Here is a 17,205-nt window from a genome sequence, read left to right as displayed (position 1 = left end):
TCACTGAGCCGTCGCACTCTCCCGCGCCTTTCCACTGTCCATCCTGCTGAAGGACAAGATTCTCTCATGCTCCGTAGCCTCCTGCTGTTTGAACTTGGAGATCAGATCCATGGTGCTTCGCCTAACGCTGACTAAGCTCCGTTCCTCGAAAGCACTGTCATCCTGACCCAGCGAGCCGAAGCTCCTGGCCCGACTTCCGTTGCTCATCTGACTCATCTGGCTAGCGTTGCGCGTGTGCTTCCGCAGATGAGTAGGTAAAGTGCGTGAGTGCACGGACATCTGCCTGCTATCGAATGAGTGCCGATTTGGACGACCAAAGTCCTGGAGGACTCGGTTCGTGTCCATACTCAGACGCGGGTATGCATCGACGCAGTTCTCGTAGTAGGTAGACCAGACTCGTGCTCGATCGTTTGCGTGCTGCGCATCAGCTGCGCCATCGCCGAATGACATCTCGTTGAGATTGGGCGCAGACGAGTTGCGCCGTGGACGGAGTGTTGCCATGGAATCCTCCGCGCGTAGATTGCTCCTGGATTTAGCCTTCTTCTTCAAGGTTTCTTGCCTCAGCACAGACTGCTCATCACCTGGGATGTACGTGTCAACGTCTCTGTGAGCCTCACCCGCCCAAACATCAGGCAAGAGCTCGAGCTCAGGGTGCTCAAGAATGCCGCCAGATGCGATGGAACTGCGGTGTCCTCTACCATGCCTGCGGAACTCTGTGCTCTGACTCCTAAACATTTTGGTGTAGTTTTTCATGAGAGTCTTGCCGAAAGTCATCGAGTTGCTCTTCGCTACACGACCACTGCCAACCTTCTTCTTTTTCTTCTTCTCGCCAGGCAGCAGTGGGGTGGACGGTCTTCTCGCTGTGGGATCGATCAGGTCCTCGTCATCCGTTGCTGAAGCAAACTTGATCGCTGCCTCAAGCGCGAAGTCACGAGGCTGCACGTTATCAGCCTTCCCTGCAGAGGCGGTACGGTCATGGCGCGTGTGCGAAGGATAACGACCCCAGGCCCCGACGACATCCGTGCTGTCGCCCTGCCGCTCAAATGCATTTGCCACTTCTTGTCCAACGCTAACGTCATCACGCCCTATCATAGCACTGCGACGAGACACCATCTTGAACAGCCCCTCGGAGCGCTCTTCACCGGGTGTTCCGGCGTGGGGACTTAATGTCGATACCCGCGTGCTGGAACCATCGTCAGCTCGGCTAGCTGGATCCAGGCCTTCGACACTGATGCGTCGCACGGAAACGCTGCCGCTGCGCTCGCGGAAAGGGCTCGCATGAACAGCGAGGTCCCTGTTCTTGGGAAGATAGAGAGATGCTTTCTCGTCTTGATGCGCTTGCAAAGCGCGATCCCATACATGATTGGCGCCTTTGTTCTTTCCGAGTGCATCTTGTTCAGCCTGCATGCTAATCAATGACCGTGACTGACGACGTCCATGATTGACAGGGAGCTCCAGCGTGTCAGATGGACCATCCACAGCGGCAAGTACGACGGCCGAGGAGGAAGAAGCTTCAGACTGGAGATTTGCTTCACTCTGGCTGCGCAGACTCAGGCGCTTCGGGTTCAAGAATTTGATGATAGATGCCGACTGTGTCATCTTCTTTTTGGGTGGAGATGGGCTGAACTCTTCTCGAAATTTGGAGGTCTTGGTATCAGCAACACTGTTCTTGCGTGCTAGCGGTGCGGGCGGTGCAAGAAGCGAAGGCTCGACCTGATGGCCAGTGACTGTTGCGAGGTTGGTAAGACCATGTCTTTTAGCTGGTCTTGGTGTGTCTTCGTTGTCTGTAGGAAAGGAAGCAGAACGTCGAGGCTGTCGTATGTCGGCAGACGAAATGTTGACCGGGCGATTCTCAGTATCAGTGCGCGGTAGAGTCGTCACCGATCCTCCAAAACTGTCGGGTGGGCTTTGGGGACGACTTGAGTAGATGGAAGAAGCAACATCAGGTCGGGTGTCAAGATCGTTCGGCAATACCTTACCCCATCTACTCGGAACTTTTGAGCTGGCAAAGCCTGAGCTCGATGTTTGCCGGTCATGGCGGGCTAGTTGCTTACTCTGTGGGGAAGTTCGGCTCTGGTCTGAGAGAGTGCGTTCACGAAATGCGCGAGGCGGAGTTGGAAGCTCTGGTGCATCGGCAAGTTGGTCCCATGAGAGAAGAGACCCGGAGCGTAGATGATGTGAGATGCGCATGCTGTAAAGATGGACAGACCGACGAGGGTTGTCATCATCGTCATTATCCTCGCTGTTATGTGCCTGTCCTCGTACTTTACGCGGCGAGTCTCCACGGAGAGTGCCTCTGATAGATGTAGACGGCCTTGGGGTTGCAGTGGATGTTGGCTGTTGAACGCGGATCTCAATGAGGCGACCACAAGGAGAAGCAGTCGTTCCAAGAGCTCGGTGCGACGATACCGAAGTGGAGCTACTTCGTTTCTGGTGTCGCTTATGGCCGTCTTTGTTGAAGGTTGTAACGGATGCTTCTGGGCTGACGTGGCGTGGAGGCACAGGAAACTGGGAAAGACGAAGGCTCTTGTGCATCACCTCAGCCCACGGTATTCCAGCTGAGTCGTGATCGGTAAGGCTTGGTAGTCGTAACGGCGAGAGGGGAGAAGGTTTCGGCAAGCCCATGGATGTAGCCGAATGCGATCGTCTGACCCTGTTGTCCTTTCCACCAGGCGTATCCGATCGCAGATTGGGCGTGCTGAACACTTGGCTGAACCGGTGGGAGAAAGGACCGGCGTGTGGTTTATCGATGCTGTAGGGAGGGAGGTCATCATTGAGCTCGCCGCTAATACGGTCTCTCTTCGACGAGTCTGGTGTTGTTTTGCTGGCCATTATTAGTACGACGTGACAACGAGCTCGCAACATCTAACCTTCCGGTAGTGGTAGTCCAATCGATGCTGTGGATACTTGCACGCTTGATAGGTGACTTCTTGCCAATGTTGTTTGCAATTTCGTCAAGTGCCTCAGCATCTGAATCATAACCGCCCTCATCAGGCTTCTTGTCGCTGAGGAGATCCTTGCGCAGGTCATGTTTGGTAATCTGAAGCTGCTGATTCGTTCCGTCTTTCAGCTGCTTAACGACAGTGCCGGCAGCTGGAGTGATGTTCCTTGGTCTCGGCTGCAAATGTGGTGATGAAACAGTCGGAGCTTTCTTGGGAAGCTCCTTCGAAAACTTGCGTCTGATCAGTGAACGCATACTCGTCATCTTGTGTAGACTGCGGATGCTATGCATCGAAGGACGGCTGAAGCGTGCACGAAGCGTTCGCATTGGCATGGCTCGATCTTCGTTGGAGTCGCGAGCATTGTGGAAGATCTCATGCAGCTCATGAAGGTCTTCCGAACGGGCACTCGTGAAGGGTGAATTAGGAGAGCTAGCATCTTTGGGTAGAAGCGGCCTGTTCACCGGTGTAGGCTGACTGACGCGGGCGTTGGGTAGCTCGGGCGAATCTGAACGATCGTCCTGCTCGGCCGTACAGCACAGCTTGGTCGCCATGATGTGGTGAGGGAAAGATGAGTGGGTGGCTGCACATGGAAAGTTGCTGGTTTGTTGATGGCTGCGTCAGTGCACGTGGAGTGCTTGCCCAAGGCCGGAAGCTGGGAAAGAGGGATGGAAACAGGACAGCTTTCCGATGCCAACATGAGCTTGTGGAGGTGCTAATGGTTGCAGAAGACATGTTAGCGTATGGGGAAGTAGTTTCGATGACGAAGACTAAACATAATGGCGTGAGATGCTGGACAGATGAGGCAGTCGCGGCTGCATCTATGTTGTGGCCTCATACGGTGTGGAAGGATCGTGTCATATGCTGTTCATGGCGACTTCCCAATGCAGTGGCTATCCAAACATACAACACAAGTCTGACGCAGCCGAAGTGGCGTTTGGTTGCGATAGGCATGCCCTCTGGTGTTGCGTCTGAGAGACTCGAATATGCATCACTGTTGCACATGCCATGCACGTGGTTGTATCTCAGCCCATCATCTTTTTGCCGCTAGCATCCTCGCTGTATAGGCCCTGGTCTTTGATCCAAGCGGCGACGCCTTCAGTACACAACTTGCCCACTGTGTCCCAATCACCCGCGTTGGCTGCGTTTCTCACTCTGGTAGAGCTTATACCCACGCCTTCCTCGGCTTGCACCATATCGATGTTATTGCCCCAGGCTGGCTCGAAGCCAGCCTTCTCCTGATTGCCATCTTTCAGGTTCTGCAGATATTTCTCCTGCTCCTCCGTTGTACCAAATTCATTGGACGACTCGTCGCTCGGGTCCGTCGGTCGCTGGGTAACGCGCAGCTTGTGGCCAGCATCGAAGAAGGGCTTGAGGGCCGAAAGCGGTGGGTCGTACTTGGGGTAGTATTTGGGGTTGCAAAAGCGGATCAAGGTGTCGTAGCCGACGAGGTGGATGTGGATGGGCCGCGACGCGTAGAACGGTGGTGTGGTCTCGGCTATGGCAACCGACTTGTCACTGTAGTATGGTTCCTTGGTTAGGCCAATGTCTATCGACACGTTGGAGACGTCATCATTCATCGAAGGTGACGCGCTCTTCAAGCTTCGCGACAAATCCTCGGCAAACACGGTCATGAGGGCGATGCGCTGCACGAAGCTTGCCGGACTCGGTGCCTTGTCTGCATTGTGGGTGCTGAACAGCAGTAACAGCCGGTACGGGCTCTTCTCTAGGGGCGTCGACTGCTTCAGGGCCGATGTCGCGAGGGTAAGGTGGGCAATTGACGGCGGGTTGAAGGAAGAGTCGAGGATGTAGAGTGTCTTGGGCTGTGTTGGCGTGTCGTTGACCGTGCGCACGACACGGAACTTGGCGGGAGACGAGGTAAATGAATGCAGCGCTGATTCGAGATCAGGTAGCAAACCTCTTACTGACGCGATTCGCGATGCCATGTCAGCCATTGTCGTTGCGAAGCTTTACCGATGCGCTGAGCTCATAGTGCGCGGGGAGCTCTTCTCGCGTCCGGCACGTCATGGCTCTCACCCCTGCCCTCTCACAACACCAACACCACAACCTCCTGCATCTCCAATAACGCCACATTCGCGCTATCTTTCCAGCACTTCATATCCAGTCCCCACGATTATCTTCGATAAAGGCTCTGCCAGACGTGCAAAATGTCACGTTACAGTGTTGCTTCGATAACACCCTCACAAGAGTGGCAATCCCCTCGGAAAGCGTCCGAGTGGATCTCGCGCCACCGTCCCATTGGCTCTTCACGATGGTCTGAGCTGGCGGGGAACCTGGAAGCCCTGCGCATCCGTGACAATGGCGAAAATGCGACTTCCAGGTGTTTGCATCTGCATCTGCATCTGCATCAACCCCAGGCAAACAGTCTCCATCGCGCTGACTTTGTCGTGGTGGAACGCGGCGCATGAGCTCTGCGACTCATCCACCGATATCTCTTCAGTAGTTTCTGCATAGCTTGTCAAACCGGCAGGTCCTCATCTCTCTAGCCCAATACATTGTTCCATCAGCCTAGATCAGGTATCAACCCATAATCGATTGGTGGCCGTTTCCATCTGTCACACCATGGCTTCATTCTTTTCGTCGAATTACAGGCAATACAAGAAGGACACAGGTTGGTCGACCGCCTAATTGGACCTTCCTCAATTAACATATCCAGAATACATCGCGGGATGGCTAGCAGCAACCGCCGAAAAAGTGGGCTACCAGCGCAGTAGCTGTCTAGCTCCTCCACAGTCAACTCCGCAGCCAGCTAAACGACTCAAGGGCAAGGCGAGGAAAGAAGCCCAAAAAGCTGCTGCTGCCTCCGCGAATACCCCTGCGGATACCTATCGCATCAATGTTGGAGAGTTTGTGCCCATGGCAGAAGCCATTGCGAAGAAAGTCCCCAAGGTCGAGGTCCCTGGAGCGCTCAGCAAACTGTTCGATCGTGCCATCCAGGCTCGAGAAAAAGCGGCAACTTGGTTCAAACAATCGCATAGCGACACGGTCCTAGACGAGAGCAATCAGACCCATGCTCACTTCGTCGAAATTCTTAGAAATGCTGCTGACATCCTTCAGCCGCTGGTTAAGGAGTCTATGCCTCGTGCTCAAAGGAAGGAGCCAAGTCAAAAGTCCGACGTTGACTCCCTGCGAGAGATGAAGAATACTTTCTCCAGTCTCTCGGTTGACCCTGAAAACGCTGCTGAAGAGGCTGAGCCTGAGGATGAGCTTGGGGAGGAGCCTGCCCCCAGACCAGATGACTCGATGGAATCGCTACCTCCTGTGAACCCTGTTGAAATCCAGCAAGACGAGTCGGAAATCGAATCCGAGTTCTTCTTCGCTATCCAGTCGTTCATTACCAACATACATGAGCTCCGCGACATTGTTCAAGAAGTCTGGTTTTCATACAAGGACGGCAATGTCGACTTGGTGAACGCTTCTGTCATCGCGAACACAGCTATCGACTTGGTGCGGCACGCTGAGTCTGAATTTGATTTAACGCTTGTACGCCCAAAGAAGTACCCTCAGAAAAATTATCCCGTATGGGGTAAGTCATCGACTGAACGTCTCGCCATTTAGCTCACAGCCATTAATACTTCGCAGTACTACCAGCTCTTTTGTTGATCAGTCAGCATCCGGACATCATCGACCCATCCGATTTTATGGACTTCCTGTTTCCCAGTGGCCTTATGATGCCTGGCTCTCATGCGTGCTCACAAGTTTACTGGTGTATGTGGCCAGTTTACGCCGGCCTAAAATACTACCTGGAGGCGATTAGGATTTCGAAGAAGCCTAAAACAGATATTCCCATCGTTGCGAAATCTGCTTTTAATCCAGTCGGTGGCGTCCACAAAGACACCTACCGCACGCTTGAACTGGCCCGGATGTTCCGACACACTACTTCGCGCCATGGCGAGACAATAGCCATGGACGAAGTATCTCGCGGTATGGCGCATATGTTCAAACATCGCCAGATCCCTATTTGGACTACTGTAAGTACTGATGAAGAAACAAGGCGCATACCATACTGATATACGGGTAGTTCGGAATACAAATACTGCTCGACATACAAGATATTCTAACTAAAGACCATCTGCACGATCCGTTCGATGAGCTAAATGTACGCGTAGATCGGGAGGTGGCCATGAAAGAGGCGCTGGAGCGTAGCTGGATACAACCCTTCCCGACTGAAGGACATGCAGCGGATATTCGAAAAGACATGGCCACAGACCTTACCTATACCAAAGCAGTCGCAGATGACCCATGCGAAACCCTGAAGCCCAATCCGATCCGATGTGGACTCTTGATGTACGACGCTTATTTGCAACTCAACACATCAGGTTATCAGCTAGAACGCGCGTTGGGTCAGATTTGCATGATGACACACTTATACGTTGCTACCAAGCTATTGCATCCTGAAAGCCCTGTATGGCCGGATATGGAGTATCTCATCCACCAGCAAGACGAAGCGAGGCTTTTCTTCGGTGGTGCCCCCCAGACCCTCGGCGAGTCCCTTCGCAAGGTCTATCTAATGGTAGGGCGAACTGCCTCTGATGCAGCCCGTGAGCCACGAGGCAAGAAGACCTCCAAAACGCTGAAGGAAATGCGGAAGCTAAGGGACGGCCGTTGGTTACAAGAACCCAGTATCCTGGCTCCGATCTTCCTGGAGCGAAGTTTTGGATGGGCCACTACCGACGCAGCTGTTGACGGTACGTACACACTTAACGTGAGCAGCTTATCAGCAAGACACTAACGTTCGATATCCAAACAAAGATAAAGTCAGACAACTCAACAACACCCTTCGATCGGAAACAGAGCTGGTCCGCCTAGCCAAAAAGTTCAACAGAGAGCGCGACATGGTATGGTGGACACTAGCAAGCCAACGCTGGCGCCCATACATTGAAGAGCACTCCGCAAATGACAACGGCCCTACCGCCCTCCTCCGCGACCTTATTTACTGGCTTGAAGGCGATGCCATGGACCTCTACTTCAGCTGGCAAGCTCTGCAAGACCAATGCGCAAAAGTTTGGCACCACCTCGAACGCTCCCTCTTTACAGACCCCTCCTGGGACAACAAATGGAGCCAAGATCCGCGGATGGGTATCTATATCCTGGAAGGCGCCGCCGCCGACGAGGAGCACTGGGGCTGCATAGCAAAAGACGACAAAGCCTTTGCATCTCCTTTGCGAAAAGCACACGACGCGATCCAAAAGGTCATCTTCGAAGTCCAACAAGAACCCCAAACCGCCCTCGGTATCTTCGACAGAGACCCAAGAACAAGTGCTGACATCACAACTCGCGGCGGCGACGTCTGCCTCGCACGCCTTGCAAAAGAAAACAAAGACTTCACCCTCTCCATCGGAAGCGGAACCCACTACGATCCCCTCGACCTCTACAAGAACTGGCCCCCGGAAAAGTTCCTATTCTCACACGTCGCCCAATGCATTCTCAACTTCGGCCGTGATATCAAGGAAGCAGAAGAAAAGAAGGAGGCGGAAGGCAAGCGTGTTTACGATCCTGAAGATGGTAAGTATTATCGGATTCAGGATCACACTTTGGTATCGGATGACGAGGACGATGATCCTTGTGCTGATTGTCCAAGGTGTAAGAGGAGGAAGTTTTTGGGGCATCGGTATCCGACTTATGCGGGGCATCATGGGGAGGTGGATCGGGAGTTGTGGGATGAGGATAGTGAGCGGTCCACGGATAGTGAGGAGGAGGGGGCGTAGGAGGTGGTATTGGTGCTGGGACGAGGGGTTGAAGGAGCCGTCGAATCTACAGGATTTCCTGGATACATCACTGTGTATAATAAGGTCGGGATTGTCATTTAATCTGATCCTTATGTGGGCACACCTTCGTCTCTAATATTTCTAATATTTTAACGTAATTTTATTGCTAAGACGCTAGTCTCTAAGTAGGTTTTCTCTTATAATTTTACCTTAGTATTTTATTATTTCTACTAACTTATACTTACTACTTTAAGCTACTACTATTTTAGTTTATTAAATTACTTACTATACTTAGTAATAATAGCATTTATAACTATAAGTATTACGTTATTAGTAGTAAGTAGCTAGTTTCTATCTATAAGAGTTATATTTACTAGTATCTATAATAGTAAGTTATTTAAGGCGTTAATCTCTAGCTATATAATATTAATATTATTATACTAGCTAATTACTATATTTTATTAGTAGTAATTACTTTAATACTTCTAGCTATTTATAGATTTTACTTAGGCTAATTTTATAGTATAAGAGCTTAACTATTAAATAATAGAGTTAGTTAAATACTAGATATATAATATTAGACTATAATTAGATATATTATTTTAAAAAGACTAAAAATAAATTACTACTAAGCTATAATAGTAATTCTAAAGTATTTATAGCTAATACTAAGTTAGCCTAGACTTTTTAGAGCTAGAATCTAATATTATTCTCTTTTTTAGAGTAGATTACTTTTAATCTACTTCTAAGATTATTTAATAGACTAAATAAGGTAACTATAGTATAGGTATATTATATCTATAGAAAAGTAGAAATCTATTATAAAAAGTAGTAGTTCTAGAAAATTACATATAGACGCGCGTATAAAGCTACTATCTATACTAGTAAAGCTAGTGTAAGCTTATATACTTTAGGTATTTCTAGCTAGTTAGATTTTTTTTTTCTATTTTTTACTCTCTAATTACTTTATAATAGTAAGTATTAGCTCTTTTTACTTATTATTTTTAAAATTTTAAAAAAGTCTAAAGTAACTTATTATAGCCTATTTTAAAGTATAATAAGGTAGTTTAGTTTAAATTAAAGATTTCTAGTATAAATTATACTAAATTACTACTAACTAGTCTTTAGTACTTTAACTAAGACTATTAACGTATACTTTATACTAATTTACTTTTTTTCTACTTATATCTACTTCTTATACTTTATATTACTTTATTTTAAGCTTTAATAGCTTTTTTTACTTTAACTTAACTATAGTTAGTAATAATTAAATTACTATAAGCTACTTTTACGTACTTAGACTTTTTAAGATTAGTTATATACTATATACTAGTTACTTATAGTTATAAAAGCTTAATAAGCTTTATATATTTAACTACTATAGCTATACTTTCTTAGTTTTTAAGACTAAGAAAAAGTATACTATTTTTACTAGTATAATTAAAAAGGTTACTAGCGTACTATCTAAAGATACTATTACCTAAACTATTTTATATAGCTAGTATTAGGCTATAAATAAGTAGTACTTTACTATAAGTACTTATTTTACTCTTTTTTAGCTACTATTACTCTTTATTAGCTTTTATAAAGCTAATATATAGTAAATAGCTTTAGAATAAATAGTTTTAGTCTATTTTAGCTTATTTTAGACCTTTTTATACTAATACTAACTAATATAGTCTTTAGAGAATTTTATTAACTTAAAAACTATATATAAAATTATCTACTAATTATTAGTTAACTAGAAGCTCTTTAGTAAAAAGCTTATTATTTTATATTCTTAAGCCTCTAATAATACTTTAGCGCCTACTCTACTAGCTATAGAAAACTTTAAGTATAGTAACTTATACTACCTAAAGATAGACTTAGTAGAAGAGTATAAGAGTATCTATAATAATATTATTAAGTAAGTTTTAACTTATATTAGCTTATTTTAGCCTAATCTAGTATTTTATAAGTCTTTCTATTCTCTTTAGAGTTAGTAAAGTCTTTATAGAGCTTAAAAAAGCTAGATTAGTTTATAATAGCTTATTCTAGACTATTTTAACTAACTTTAGTAGTAACTACTTTTCTAATTAGAAGTACTTATAATTTTATTCTAGTATACTTTATAGCTATACTACTACTAAGTCTAGCGCGCGCTTTAATAATAAGACTAAAACTAAGACTATAGTTACTAGCTTTACTAATAGTACTTTTTATATATTTAAGAAAAGAGCTAATAAAGTTACTAGTACGCTTAACGCTAAATTACTATTTAAGTAATTAGTAAGTTCTAAAATACTTTCTTCTAAACTTTTATAGCTCTAATTAGCTCTTTATAGATTACTAGTAGCTACTTTACCTTTATTTACTCTTTTTTAGCTTTTTATAGCTTATTTTAGCTTATACTAACTTTTTTTATAGTATTTTACTTTAAAGCCTACTAAGTAGACTATTATTTTTATAGTTAAAGATTTATAAAATACTATTTAAAAACTTTAAATAGAGCTTACTTTTTAGCTAAAAAGTAATAAAGCTACTACTAAAAAGAGCTAGCTTAAGAAGTAGATTAAAACTAAAAAAGATAAGATTAAGTATTTTAGAGCTAGTATTTTCTAAGTTACTCTTAGATAACTTCTAATAGTCTCTTATAGCTTATTTTAGCCTATTCTAAAGTAATATAAGCTCTTCTAGTATATTTAGGTAGAGTTTAATAGAGTTTATATAAAATTAGTTTAGACTAAGTAGTACTAGCCTACTTTAAGCTATTATAAGCTATTATAGTATAGTTAGAAGCTTTTAAGTAATACTTAGGTTAGAATTTCTCTATAAATATAAAAGTTCTTTATAGTAGTTAAAGTTATTTATTTATATAAATTTACCTAAAGTATAATATCTTATTCTTTAAAACTAATTATAAAATCTAAAAAACTAATAACTTTACGCTAGAAAGAGTTAAAGTAAGATAGCCTATACTAGGCTCTTTTAGACTATTAGAGGCTATTTTAGTCTAAAATACTATTAAATACTCTAAAAAACTCTATATAAAGAAAAAAAGTAAAGATATACTTTAGTTTATACTAAAATAGTTTATTATAGCTTAACTTAACTTATTCTTTCTCTTTATAAAGCTATTTATAGTATTACTTTTTAGGCTAAGCTTTTAAAAATTTTCTATACTATTATATTCTTTTCTTATTCTAGAACTTCTATAGCGTATTAGCTAAAATATTTAGACTTAGTTTTTATAAGTTTTCTTTCTTTAAGTACTTAACCTATTTAATTAGATACTTCTATTAGTTATTCTTATTATACTATTTTTTAATAATATATTCTACTTTATATATATTATTACTAAATTCTCTTAAAGTATTTTACTTAGGCGCTTTAAAGTATAAAATAGTACTTTTTAAATTAAAAGACTCTAAAAGTAATATATAGAATACTAGATAGATACTATTAAGTTCTAGAAAATTAATTTAAAAAGCTAAGAGGCTAATTTAGTCTATAATTTTTCTAAGTCTAAAAAACTTCTAATTTAGCTTTTTCTTTAAGTAAGTACTTCTAATATATTAGTTAGAGACTAGAACTTAGTTCTTTACTTTAAAGAGTATTAGCGCGTAGTACTTATTAATATACTCTTTCTAGTAAGTATTTACTACTTTAATCTTTTTATAGCACTCTTACTATAGTTTAATTACTTATTTAGTAAAGCTAGTCTTTATAAAGCTTTCTCTTTTACTAAGAGCTAAATTAAGCTAATTTACTTTATAAAAGTACCTTCTATAGTAAGTTTAGAAAAGAGTAACTCTAGTAGTAGAGTAGATACTATTATTATATATAAACTTTTTAATAGATATCTAGTACGCCTAATTATTCTATTCTAAAGAGTAATAGTAGTAAAGATACTACTCTAAGATTTAGTTTTACTTTTTAGTCTAGCTATTAGTCTAAGAATAGAAAGTAGAAGTAAGAACTTTTCTAGTATTAAAGTAGTAAAGAAAAGAATTCTAATACTTAGAGTTTATTAAAAAGTCTTAATCTAAAATAATATACTTTAGTACGCTATAAAGTTAGATAACTTTATATATCTAAGCTTATACTAGATTAGTACTATTCTAATTAGCTTATACTAGCACGTAATAGACTATTTTAGTTAATTTATTTATAATAACTAGTATAGTGTTATACTTTATACTAGAAACTATACTAAGTAGTAGTTCTATAATAAAGTCTATTATTACCTTTTTCTAAAAGTAGTTAAGTATTAGAAAAAACTATAGTAGGCTATAAAGTCTATACTTTATAGAAGTAGACTTTCTATATATAAAGTAATTCTTATAGTATTACTTTATATTTTTATATATACTCTTCTAAAAGTAGCGCCTTTATAGTTTCTTTAGAGTATATTTTACTTTAAAGTAGTCTACTAGAAAGTTATTATAATATTCTTAAAAGACTTATAACTTCTTTTTAGTAGTTACTAGTATTCTTACTATATAATAGCACGTTTTAGCTCTATCTAGACTAGACTAGTTACTTTTAGACTTAGACTTATCTAAAGTACTTAAAAAGGTATAATTTATCTTATTATACTTCTCTAGAGTCTAGAGCTCTAGTATAGTATATTTACTAGCCTAGTTAAAGCTCTCTAGACCTTTAGTAAGATTTTATTATTTCTTAGTATACTTAGTAAAGTATATCTATACTATAGCTACTAAAAGAAAAGTTCTATTACTATTAGTTATAAAATCTCTTATAAGCTAGATAAAAGCTTTATTATACTTTTAAGTAGGTTTCTAAGCTTTTACTATATAGTTAAAGTAGTAAAAAAGCCTATTTATAAAGTTAGTAAACTCTACTTTATAGTAGATATTAAAATTAAACCTAAATAGTATAATATAAAACCTAACTTATTAATAGTTAAGAGTCTTAGTCTTTATAAACTATTTTAAGTTCTAATAGTTAGTCTAGAGATTAAAGTATATACTCTCTAGGTATTAGCGCTAATACTCTAAGCTCTTAACTATTATAAGTAGCTTCTAGTTATATATATTATAATTATACTCTACTATAATAAGCTTACGTAAAAAGAAGTTAACTAGGCACTATTAGTACTCTCTAGCTCTATTTAGTATATATTAGCTTAATATACTTATAATTATACTATCTAAAGTATCTATCTTAGCTTTAGTCTTCTTATTTTACTTAAAGTAAGTTAAAATAGAAATACTTAGAAAAGAGTCTTTTAGCTTTTAAAAGGTCTTTTTAGCTTTCTTATTAAGATTAAGAATCTAACTCTTCTCTCTCTACTAGGCGTAGCTACTTTTAGCTACTTCTAGTCTTTTCTAGATTAGTTTAGTTAATAGTAGAGTAAGTTAAAAGAATCTAGTAATAAACTACTTATAGTAGTTTATAATACTAATAAATACCTAAATCTTACGTACTATATATAGTTTAGACTATTCTTAGATTATTTTAATTCTATTCTTATTAATTTATATTTCTTTAGAGAAAATTATATATCTAAAGTACTTAGTGCGCTAGATATACTACTTATACTTTAGAAGCTTTAAAAATAGCTTTATATTATATAATCTATATAAGACTTTATTAATATAGCTTTTATACTTCTCTTTAGTATTAGAGAAAATAAAAATATTATCTAAGTATATAATATAAGTTATATTAATTAATTCTATAAGAACTTAATAAATATAAGTCTAAAACTATATAAAAGTGTTTATAAAGCTAAAAGATATTATAGTATACTTAAAACTACTATATCTTATATAAAAGGTAGTTTTCTACTTATTACTCTTCTTAATATATACTTTATAGTAAGCCTCTTTTATATTAAGTTTAGTATAGAATTTAGCGCTAGCTAATTTTTTTAAAAACTTTATAATAAGTAGTAAAAAGTACTAATTCTTAATAGTAACTTTATTAAGGCTCTTATAGTTAATATATAAGTATATACTACTATCTTTCTTCTTAGTAAAGAGTATAGACGCTTCTACTAAAGACTTACTATATTTAATTTACTTTTATACTAAGTACTTATCTAAATACTTATATAAGAGCTTTAATTTTATTTTAGAGAAGTTATATAATAGCTAATAAAGTACTATAGTTCTAAGTAGTAGATTAATAGCTAAGTTTTATAAACTATAGTTAGTAAAAACTCTTAAGTTATTTTCTAACTTAAAGTACGTAAACTTAGTATATTATAAAGGTAAACTACTCTCTTTAGCCTCTTTTAAACTAGACTAAAGTATTAAGATAATAAAATAGCTATATATATTTACTATAAAATTATATATAGTCTTCTTAAACTTCTTAGCTTTTTTTAGCGTAATCTTTTTATAGATAGTTCTATTCTTAAACTTAGTACTCTAAAAGAGTAGCTTTTATATAAAGTAGCTAATTTTTAAGTAATACGCGTTTATCTAAAGTAAATCTAAGTATACCTAATACTTATAAACTTTTATAATAATATATAAAATATTCTAAATCTTTTATTTTTTATAAAAATCTACTACTTTTATAGTTACTATAGTAGTACTATAAATCTTTAATTCTTTACTATTTACTTTATTTACTAATAGCTTAAGTAGAAAGTAAACTAGTAAGCTTTACTTTATAGTAAGTAATACTAAAATAAAGTTTAACTAAAAACTTCTATCTACTAAAGCCTTAATAAATTCTAATTAGCTAAGTAATACTTTTACTATTAGTAGCTTTACTAGCTTAAAGTAAAGTATATTATAAAGAAGTTCTAAGTTCTAGAATACTAGGTCTAAAGTAATATAAGTAGCTAAAAAGAACTCTAGCTTTTTTATTTACTATCTTTTTCTAATCTCTAGCTAAATAAGCTCTTAAAGTTTTTTTTAGACTTTTAATAGTTTCTTTAGAAGTATTTAGTTTTATTATATTTTTAATAAATTATATTAAAGTCTTTTAAACTATTTTAGTCTAATTTAGCTAGTTATAAGTTAGATTTTACTAAACCTACTTTCTTAGCTTTTTTTTAAGTCTAAAAAGGCTCTAAAAAAAGTTTTAGACTTAATAGCTATAAAACTTCTCTTTATAAGCTAGATACTTAGAAAGCGTAGTAGTATACTTTATTTTACTTTAATAGTAGTAAGCTAAGGTATTAAGCTTAAAGACTATATTATAGTCTTTCTAGTCTTAAAGTAGAAGTTCTTTCTAAATATTAGAAAGAAAAGTACTTATAAAGTTTATATAGTGCTACTTTTCTAAGTAGTTACTTAGTTTACTTTAAAGTATATTAAGATAGACTAAGAGAGAGTTAGAATTTTAATCTAGCCTTTATTTAGCTTATTTAAGTTTATTATAAGCTATAAAGTACTATAATAACTTAAAACTAAGTATATTAAGTATAACTACTTTAAGTTTTTTCTAAGTAGGTATTTAAAACGCTTTAAGCCTTATATAGTTCTAAAAGTAGATATTCTAAGTAGAGTAAGTAGTTTTATTAAGAAATCTTATAGTAAAGTCTATCTTTTAAATATTTATTAAGAAAGTAGAGAGTACTTTTTTAAAAATAGCTTTATAATTATATACCTAGTAGTTATACTATAAGTAATTATATATAGTAAATATTTTTAAGTTTTTAGAGTATAAAGCTTCTAAGTTTAACTAGAACTTATCTCTTAGAGCTAAAGTATAGTAGATAATATTCTTTTTAAAAGCTAAGTAGTTACTTATAAGTACTTTATACTTTAATTTTCTAAAATAAGCTATATCTTAATAAGTACGCTCTAATTATTTTTACTTATATAACTTCTTAAGTTTATAAGTTAAAGTAGCTTATTTATTTTTATTTTTAGTAGTAGTAGTCTATAAAAGTCTAGTTAGCTCTAAAATAAGCTTTAATAGCGCGTTACTATCTTTAATAATTAAGGCTAAATTAGTAATATCTAAAGAAGCTTTTAATAAGTCTATAAGTTTCTTAGTAAATAGTATTACTATCTCTAAAGATATAAAAGCTAATTTCTTCTAGTTATTATTTATTACGCGTAATAATAGTATAGCTTACTTACTACTATATTATATTACGCTAAAGAGACTTACTTTAGAGCTTATTATATCTAAATAGTATATATAAAAGTATTATAAAGTAAAGTAATTTAAATATTAAATAATAGAGTTAGTTAAATACTAGATATATAATATTAGACTATAATTAGGTATATTATTCTAAAAAGACTAGAGATAAATTACTACTAAGCTATAATAGTAATTTTAAGATATTTATAGCTAATACTAAGTTAGCCTAGACTCTTTAGAGCTAGAACCTAATATTAACTAGCTTAATATAGTAGCTACTTTTAAAGTACTCTACTACTAGTATATATATTTTCTTTACTTTATCTAAGTTATTAATAAAATAATATCTTAGTGCTAAAAGTAAGCGTAGTTTAGTGTTAGTAAGAGCTAAACTTAGAAGCTAATATAGTATTACTATAATAAAGAATTTAGATAAAAATAAATAATATAGTAATAGTACTTTATATACTTAAACTTTAACT

At 37.8% G+C, this 17,205-nt stretch overlaps 3 protein-coding genes across 3 annotated transcripts; 1 reads left to right on the top strand and 2 right to left on the bottom strand.

Annotated features, from left to right (window-relative positions):
* J4E92_008274 (uncharacterized protein) lies at window positions 1-3,493 on the bottom strand (the record flags this gene model as incomplete). The annotated part of the gene is made up of 2 exons (XM_051499627.1): window positions 1-2,810; window positions 2,914-3,493. 2 exons carry the CDS (start codon window positions 3,491-3,493, stop codon window positions 1-3), a joined length of 3,390 nt encoding a protein of 1,129 aa, XP_051350003.1.
* Window positions 3,494-3,964: 471 nt separating this feature from the next.
* On the bottom strand, window positions 3,965-4,894 carry J4E92_008273 (uncharacterized protein; the record flags this gene model as incomplete). The annotated part of the gene is made up of 1 exon (XM_051499626.1): window positions 3,965-4,894. One exon carries the CDS (start codon window positions 4,892-4,894, stop codon window positions 3,965-3,967), a length of 930 nt encoding a protein of 309 aa, XP_051350002.1.
* Window positions 4,895-5,522: 628 nt separating this feature from the next.
* Window positions 5,523-8,668, top strand: J4E92_008272 (uncharacterized protein; the record flags this gene model as incomplete). Its single annotated transcript, XM_051499625.1, has 5 exons — window positions 5,523-5,571; window positions 5,617-6,486; window positions 6,543-6,931; window positions 6,982-7,648; window positions 7,713-8,668. 5 exons carry the CDS (start codon window positions 5,523-5,525, stop codon window positions 8,666-8,668), a joined length of 2,931 nt encoding a protein of 976 aa, XP_051350001.1.
* Window positions 8,669-17,205: the final 8,537 nt, after the last annotated feature.

The sequence above is a fragment of the Alternaria infectoria genome, assembly GCF_024043175.1.
Source record: "Alternaria infectoria strain BMP 0036 chromosome Unknown scaffold_16, whole genome shotgun sequence".
Taxonomy (NCBI): Eukaryota; Fungi; Ascomycota; class Dothideomycetes; order Pleosporales; family Pleosporaceae; genus Alternaria; species Alternaria infectoria.
Note: the sequence above shows the minus strand (reverse complement) of the source record. Positions and strands in the feature narration are given on the sequence as shown.